Source organism: Protomyctophum bolini (genome assembly GCF_963924005.1).
Source record: "Protomyctophum bolini genome assembly, chromosome: 23".
NCBI classification, from domain to species: Eukaryota; Metazoa; Chordata; class Actinopteri; order Myctophiformes; family Myctophidae; genus Protomyctophum; species Protomyctophum bolini.
Window position 1 is genome coordinate 16,752,508 of NC_137884.1, and position 7,968 is coordinate 16,760,475.

Sequence of the window (7,968 nt, forward strand, 5' to 3'; positions counted from 1 at the left end):
ACATAATAGGAAGATATACCTGAAAAACAAAGTACTTGAATGAGTCTCTGGTTATGTTTTATACAACATTTCAGCAGTGTGCACGTCCAACACACACGCATGCACGCACACGCAATTCCACTGTATTGGCGTTTTTGTTTTCATGTTGAGTTTGGGGGGGGGGGGGGAACAAGATGGGTTCTAACTTCTTTTTTTTTCATATTTTGTAACCCATTTTTCACCCCTGTGTCAATTATCTAATGTGATCCTGGGCTCTACACACCCTCCGCCAACCTAGTCCCCATATATGGGGGACATGGGGAGAGCAACGTACTTGAACTCATGCTTCCTTCATGCCTGAGTGTCCCCAGTTCAAATGTGATTATTTTGGGGGGTCCCAGTCTGAAAGAATTGAGAACCAGTGCTTTAAGTGACTGTAGCTGAGGTGCAGTGAGAGTGATAGGGACAGATGATGTTGTTGCTGTCAGATGGGAACCTCGTATGTTCAAAAGCGTTACTTTTCGAGAAATAACCTGTATTCCAACATAGTTATTATTTAGTCACAACAAGCTCTTAATACCTTTCATTAGCTAAATACATTTTCTAAAACCCACAGGCACGCTTTCACGCTCAAGTGTCGCATTGCGAGCTTGCAAATTACTACTTTTCAGTACTTGCATGGCACTATTGTATGACAAAGTATGGAATTAATTTACAACAAAAACAAACATTAACATTACATTTTTAAATATGGACATACAAGATTTCCACCTGACTGCGACAATATGTACATAACCGTGAGATCACATACTGTAATGTAAAGAACTGTTGAGCAATATTTATACATACTGTACTGTACCGTACTTTATTTGTGTCAAATGAATCGCATCTTCCTCTGTTGCACTGATTATAAACATAATGCAATAATTAATCATGGAATTAATACCTGGCAGCTCAAGTGACCCATAAGTGAGGTGACCAGTTGAATTCATATTTTTCTTACAGTAAATTAATCTGGCAGTATACTGATGGTATTACGGCCTTCATCTCATCCTCATCGAGTGTGATAATACTACTAATCACTAGTCATGTTGGCCATTGATTTTAACAATTATAATTTTTACACTGAAAAGGATCTAGGCCAGTGGTTCTCAAACTTTTCATTTGATTTCAAGGATCCCCATTATAACTCAGTGTATACATTGTAACACTCTCAAAGTTACAGACCATTTGGAACCCCGTGGGGGTCCCTGGGGGTCCTTGGACCCCACTTTGAGAACCACTGCTCTAGACCTTATTTAGCTCTGTTTTTTAGATTGTTTTTTAACTCCACTTGTATGTAAATAATTGTCAGCCTATGTCAACATTTGAATTATATTACTAAGAATATTTAATTTTCACTCCCAACTCAAATAACTATAAATGAATATAAATATATACAAATTAAAATAAAAGTGTATTTTCATACATTGTTTTGTTTTTTTGTATTGATACTGTGAGATATGATGAGGCATCCATTCCAGAACAGTAACATTTTACATGAATATTCACAACTTTAATCATGAAGACATTTGAAGAAAGCTGAACATTGCTAAGAACACATGGCTGGCCTGCTACTGACACTACTGATTAACAATACATTAGGCCTATATTATTATACTAACAAAATTGTTAATGCAATTAATTCAACAAGCCATGTCTGGAGGGGCAACTTTGTGAAACTCACAAGCTCATCCAATGTGACCATAATTAAATGCACCTTTTACAAACTGCAATTCATTGTAATTTGTTATTATTTAGATATGCTTACATTTTGGAAATGTTATTTAAAAATAACGGGTGTCTTAGCAGTATTGGCCAATTTCCATTCATAGCCGGCCCTAAGCCTACATCGGCTATGAAGCAATAGCACTGGGCATAACGGCAACGGATAAGGGATCTCTTAAAGGCAATGGAATGTGGCACAGTGATTGGTTTAATTATTGTAACCCCAAACCACACCTATGCATAATGTAATTGTAACGGGTAACGGAGGTGTTTTAGGGATTTAGACAGGTAACCAAAATACCAACTTTAGTGGGCGAACACTCCTTCCCTTCCCTACTGCTAAATCCCCAAATACTGTATTTAGAAAGCTCAAACGAAATGTTTGCCCCTAATGTTTTCGACCCCTGTCCGTGACTGTGTGCGTCGCGATTTTTACACATTGTGAGCTTGTAGATGTGCTATTTTCACTACTTTCAAATTTTATAGTAGTATTGTTTCCCCCGTAACTTTCTGAAATAGTTTGAGAAACATTTGAAGACTTCTGAAAAAAGATGGGGATATTTTACCTAGTCATGACTCTCACAACCTGTACGGTTGTGAATCTGATTGTGTTTAACAACGTTAAACCCACTTTGCTACTCGATTTTGTGAGATGCAGGTCTGTAACTCCGAGAGAGTACAAATGGACCTTCATGGGTCCATTTGTTTCCATTTGAACCCTCTCAGAGTTATGGGCGTTCGTGGCATAGGCTACCATACTGGGTGTCCTTGAAATTAAAAGGGTTGAGAGGTACTGATCTTTAAGGCTGCACAATATATTGTTATCGTATCGTTATCGAGGTATCAAGTGCAATATCAGTATCGCAAAAAGGCAACGATATCGCGATATAGATATATTGATATATCGTCCACTTCTAAAGCCAGCAACATCCCTCTGGTTTAGCCTGTGCCCCTCAGAAAATAATACAAAAACTAATAGAATACGCACATCAGTTACTAGAGGTGCTGGGTTCAAAAGTAGCATCAAGCGAAGAGAACCAGCACACTCATCTACAAACCAGACCAGATGAAGAGCCTTGGCTCGAAACGTGGAAATAAAGTATAACTTTTGGAGCAGATGAGTGTGTGGCTTCTCTTCTCTTTCCTCTGAAAATAAACCACCACTCTGTTGCATTGTTGTTAGTCCTGGTCCAGTGCGTTAGCAAACTCACTAACACACTTTTTTGAATAATGTTTCGATGTCAATGATGCAACACTTAAAATATATAGAATATTTCATTTTAATGGTAATATCATATCGAAATCGCAATATTTGGCATGAATACAGAGATATTACATTTTGTCCATATCGTGCAGCCCTACTGAGCTTTACTGTCCTACAGTACAAAGCCAAAGTGCAGTAAACTATGTAAAGAATCAAACTGATTAAAATATAATTAAGGCTTTCAAGTGTTTCAAAAAGGATTATCGGCAGGGGTCATTAATGTGTCCGTACACAGACAAATGTATCTTGTCCATGGCAAATTTTAGATTTTTAGTTTTTTACATAACCTTATATTGTTCTTATTTTGATCATCATAAGACCCAATTACTGAATTCAGTCTCCAGGCTTTCCTCAGAATATGTAACTATGACACTGATTTTCTATGGCACTACTATGGCACATTAGGAGTCCACTTGGTTCTCTAACTTTTTATTTTGAAGGACCCCCACATTTGTGCACTCTCAGAGTTACATACCTGTAAAGGTAATGTCCATAGCAGAATGTTGACTAAATGTTCATCGCATGGCAATGACCCCTGGCAATAATTGTATTATATCTTTCCAATGTTTATCCCCCCCAAATCGTGAAAGCTGAATTTGAGCTTGTAGATCTGCTATTTATATATAAGTATATAAAATACACACTGGTGGTGTGTATTTTCCACCACTGGTCATTGGTCAAGACGAGTGCAACAACTGCACTTTGGCTTTGCAGGGAATGGGGTTTACCTCGCTTTATCCCAGTAGGTGGCGGCAGAGCTCCATAAAAACGTCGGTATGGAACAGGAGCAACAGGAGCTGGTAAAGTCTCCATCCCATAGTCTGGAAGGCTGAACGCACTGTGATTGGCTATTTGCTTGTGAACATTGTGAGATAGCCACTCACAAGCCACGGCGCGTCTCCGGGCAATGGGTTCGACACTATGACAACATAGGCTAACTGTCTCCCTGAAGTAGACCTACCTAAACAAAACATATTTTTCTTTTTCTATCAAAATGTATCAAAGTGAGCCGCCTCCACAGCAGATCTTCGTGTGTCAGTTGTGTCAGTTAACCAGCCCGTTCACTTACTACGGACAGAAACCACCCAACACCAGAGCGATTGTGTAAGTCAACAACAGAGAAATGAGTGCGTGCTAATGCTAACATAACATTGGTGTTTACTGTTTACATAAGTGGTTGTCAAACCTGTCAATTTCAAGGACTCCTATAAGTCTGAGAGAGTGTATGTTAAGGGTCCATTTGGTTCCATTTATACACTCAGAGTTACAGACCTGGCTGTAGAGTGTCCATTTTGGACCCCCTCAAGGAACCCTGGGGTTTCCTGCAGGTCAAGGACTCCACTTTGAGGACCACTGGCACTGATTATACGAAAAATACAGTCCTGCAACAAAGGGAGCAAAATACATTTGGTAGTGGTACAAATATGATTCCATGTTCTTATTGATACATGTAGAACACAAGATTATTCAGATTTTTGTTTCATCAAATCAACGTTTGTAGCAGCTATAACAATAACAAAGACATAATAATGAAGAATAGCAGCAATAGCATTTATGGTATAATTTAAATGGCAAGTAGCCTATGTACATTAGCTGTATCACCATTTGAGGTGCTGGAAGGCGCTGTGTGCAATGTTCCTATACTTCCTATAGTACTTCTAAATAATTATCCTTAGTGTATGTGAACTGTGCAGTGTATATAAATATCTAGTATTTACTTATTCTATATATGTGCATTTACTACTAGTTAGTAATCATGTTTTTGTGTGCACTGCACTGCCTTTTATCGTTTACAGACTGAGGTGTGTGTGTGTGTGTGTGTGTGTGTGTGTGTGCATGCTTGCGTGCCCCGGCCTGCATGCATATACGTGTTAGGTATTCAGGAATTGTCTAACCCTGTTATATTTGATTTCCTGTAGTTGTAATGTAATTTGAGGAACTGTGTGTGTGTGTGTGGCATGCGTGTGTGTGTGTGTTAGGTGTTCATGAATTGTCTAACCCCGTTAGATTTGATTGCCTGTAGTTAATATAATTTGTGGACTCAAATAAAACTGTGTGTGTGTGTGTGTGTGTGTGTGTGTGTGTGTGTGTGTGTGTGTGTGTGTGTGTGTGTGTGTGCGACTGTGCGTGCGTTCGTTCGTTCGTTCACCAGGCTGTTGGAAGAATGTTTTGTATCCAAGGATCCTTTCAGTCCAGACAAGGAGAAGTTTCTCGTTCTGGGCTCGAGCTGCAGTTTATGCAACATCCCTGTTTGTGTTGGAGCGGTGAGGAGGATTTTTCTTTTTTTAATATACCATCACTTAAAACAGGGTTTCATGACTTGCATGCCATCATTGCCATGGACTGTATTTAGTAGTACTGTATTTAGTGGCCATTGTGTGTGTGTGTGTGTGTGTGTGTGTGTGTGTGTGTGTGTGTGTGTGTGTGTGTGTGTGTGTGTGTGTGTGTGTGTGTGTGTGTGTGTGTGCACGCACACAGCCACGCACGCATGCACGCACGCGCACACACACACACAGGATGGTAGGAAGCAATGTTGTCATTCTACTACTGGGGCTGATGACATCATTCTAGATTAGATAAGGTGACTGCGTGCGTGACTGTTTGCATGGGTCTATTCTAAGGTGCTGAGTTAACATCTTTTTCCAAGAAATGCACAGACTCCTGAATTGACACTTTATGAAGGATCATTTTGTGATCATTTTACCATGTTTTTATTCTTATTCTCAAATTTAAGTTTTATACATAATACATATATACATACAGTATACTTTACATGCATCTCTACTCTATCCAAAGCACCTTAGAGTAGGGCTCATGTCTTCAAAGTTCAAAATATATTATAGCCTAGTGAAAGCTAACAGTAAAAAAGTAATCACACTCGTGTGAAGTGAGGGGCGCTTTTATCGTCATACATCATCATACATCACATTCCACATTCGTGCTCGGCCAATCCATGTGGTACACACAAAGCTGGGCAAAGGAGGCCCTCAAAAACTCACACCATAATGTTAAGTGAGCGGTGCCTTTGGAGTCAAGCACAGTCAAAAGAAAAACTCATATGGGGTCGTGATATATAAAGCTCAGGACATACGTGGAGACATACATACAGACGGACACACATAGCTGGTACTGGAGCGGTTAGGCACCGCTCCAATAAATAAATAAATACAAATTCAAAATGTTATCGAAAGACAAAGTTGAGTCACCAGAACCAAGGAAAGGTGTTTTCGATTAATTTATCATGGTTTGAAGTTACATCATTGGGTTTGTATAGGAAGGTGCAATGGAGGTCGTTTGTCCGTGCGATTACAGTTCTAATCTAAATCAAATTAAGCTCTAATCAAGCCCTGAATATCGCATTTTGAGCATGCATCGCATGCGTGCACACAGGGATTTTGGTCGTTTTTACGTGGACGTGAGCGGTCGCTATTTAAAAATGCTAAATAAATGCTAATTATATATATTTTTCCTGGATTAACCACAATAAATCAAATCTCGGACAAGGCGCCTCGTCCTTTTTACCCCCAAATCATTTTCAGAGCTTCTGCGCTTCAGACTGTATGACGGAAGCAATTGAAAATTATAGGAGGCAACAGTCTGGCTCATGTGACTACCGGTAAGTAAACTGAGGATATTGCAGTGTAGATTGAGTTCCCAGAGTTGAACAAATGGGGGTCCATGCCCGTGGACAAATGCATATAAAAGGGTCCTTGAAAAAATAAATTTAACCCATGAGCTCTGACGCTTGTTTTTGTCTCCTCTCAGGACTGCAGTCTTTTCTACACCAAGAGGTTCTGCGTGCCGTGCGTCAACAAGCATCTAGAGCAGTTTCCTCAGCAGATTCAGACTGAGCTGGCCAAGAGGAAGCACAGCTCCAAGACTGCCATCTCGTGACCCCACCATGGTGACCGGTCAGACCTGACATGACCTGACCTTAAAGGAACTCTAGCTTTTAGCTGACACTGTCAATGAGTCAGCAGGTAGGGGGTTCAGTGTTCTTGCTCAAGGACACTGTGACGGACACTATCACAAGGAATCAGACCTTTGCACAGGACATGGTTATGTTTCCTGTCTTTCTTGGATACAGTATTCATAAAACAGTTCTTCCATTTTTATTGCGTTGGTATCACTTCACCACATGAGTCCTAGTGCCCTATTCTTGGCACGTCGTAGTAGGAAAACATTTGGCAAAATATCAGCTCTAAAAGCCTCCAATGTGTTGCATAGTGGCACTTCGTGAGCTTGTATATTGGCCGCTTTCGCATACAACAAAGTGGTTATGAATACTGTACCCAGATCTGAAAACATTACATTTACAATTTAGGCATTTAGCAGACGCTCTTAATCCAGAGCGATTTACATTAAGCAAGAACAAAAAACATGGCAATACAAATATGTATAAAAAAAGGGTTATCATGAATCATGCGTAAGCTAAGAACGAAACAGTGGAATATCTATATAATGAAACTATGCATATATACTATGTGCTGTGTACATAAAATGCTATCTTAGTTACATAAGTTGAGCCTTTGCATACATACGCCTGTAAGGTCATCGCAAGATGGTGAATTGTCATTGCGTTGGTTTTATGTTTTAGTCCTCGAGAAGCAAAATGGCAATGACTACGTAGTCACTCAATAAGAAGCTTAACAAACTGCTTAATGACTTAATAGTAATACTAGTTCCACAAGCTAGGATCCAAAAACATTTATCGGTGCAATGCAGAGGCGGAAAGTTCTTATAACGGCAGGGGGTTCAAGCAGCCACGCCCCCCCCCCCCCCCCCCCCCCCCCCCCAGCGGTGGAAAAAAAACGAGTTTTGTTTTTTTCGAACAAAAGCCACCTTATTAGCATTTGAATGCGGCATGCGCGGCGGCCCAACACCTATCTTGTAGGTATGTGACTACGTGCATGACAACATGACCACTGGGGAGGGGAAATTTCAGTGGACAGTCAGTG

At 40.1% G+C, this 7,968-nt stretch overlaps 1 protein-coding gene across 2 annotated transcripts; it reads left to right on the forward strand.

Moving 5' to 3' along the window:
• The first annotated feature begins 3,928 nt into the window (after window positions 1-3,928).
• Window positions 3,929-7,734, forward strand: cdpf1 (cysteine rich DPF motif domain containing 1). Of its 2 annotated transcripts, none has more exons than XM_080757125.1 (3): window positions 3,929-4,114; window positions 5,163-5,274; window positions 6,776-7,734. In XM_080757125.1, the coding sequence occupies exons 1-3, from the start codon at window positions 4,005-4,007 to the stop codon at window positions 6,902-6,904; spliced, it is 351 nt and encodes a 116-aa protein (XP_080613251.1). In that variant the 5' UTR covers window positions 3,929-4,004; the 3' UTR covers window positions 6,905-7,734. The 2 variants fall into 2 exon arrangements, with proteins under 2 accessions (XP_080613251.1, XP_080613252.1); XM_080757126.1 differs by having other exon boundaries at window positions 6,784-7,734.
• The last annotated feature ends 234 nt before the right edge of the window (window positions 7,735-7,968 follow it).

What these genes read in the sequence shown, in the direction of transcription:
- cdpf1 (XM_080757125.1), top strand. Translation starts at nt 4,005, where the DNA reads ATGTATCAAAGTGAGCCGCCTCCACAGCAGATCTTCGTGTGTCAGTTG. An exon ending in CCCAACACCAGAGCGATTGT is followed by an intron (nt 4,115 to 5,162) that starts GTAAGTCAACAA and finishes TTCGTTCACCAG; the next exon opens with GCTGTTGGAAGAATGTTTTG. An exon ending in TCCCTGTTTGTGTTGGAGCG is followed by an intron (nt 5,275 to 6,775) that starts GTGAGGAGGATT and finishes GTCTCCTCTCAG; the next exon opens with GACTGCAGTCTTTTCTACAC.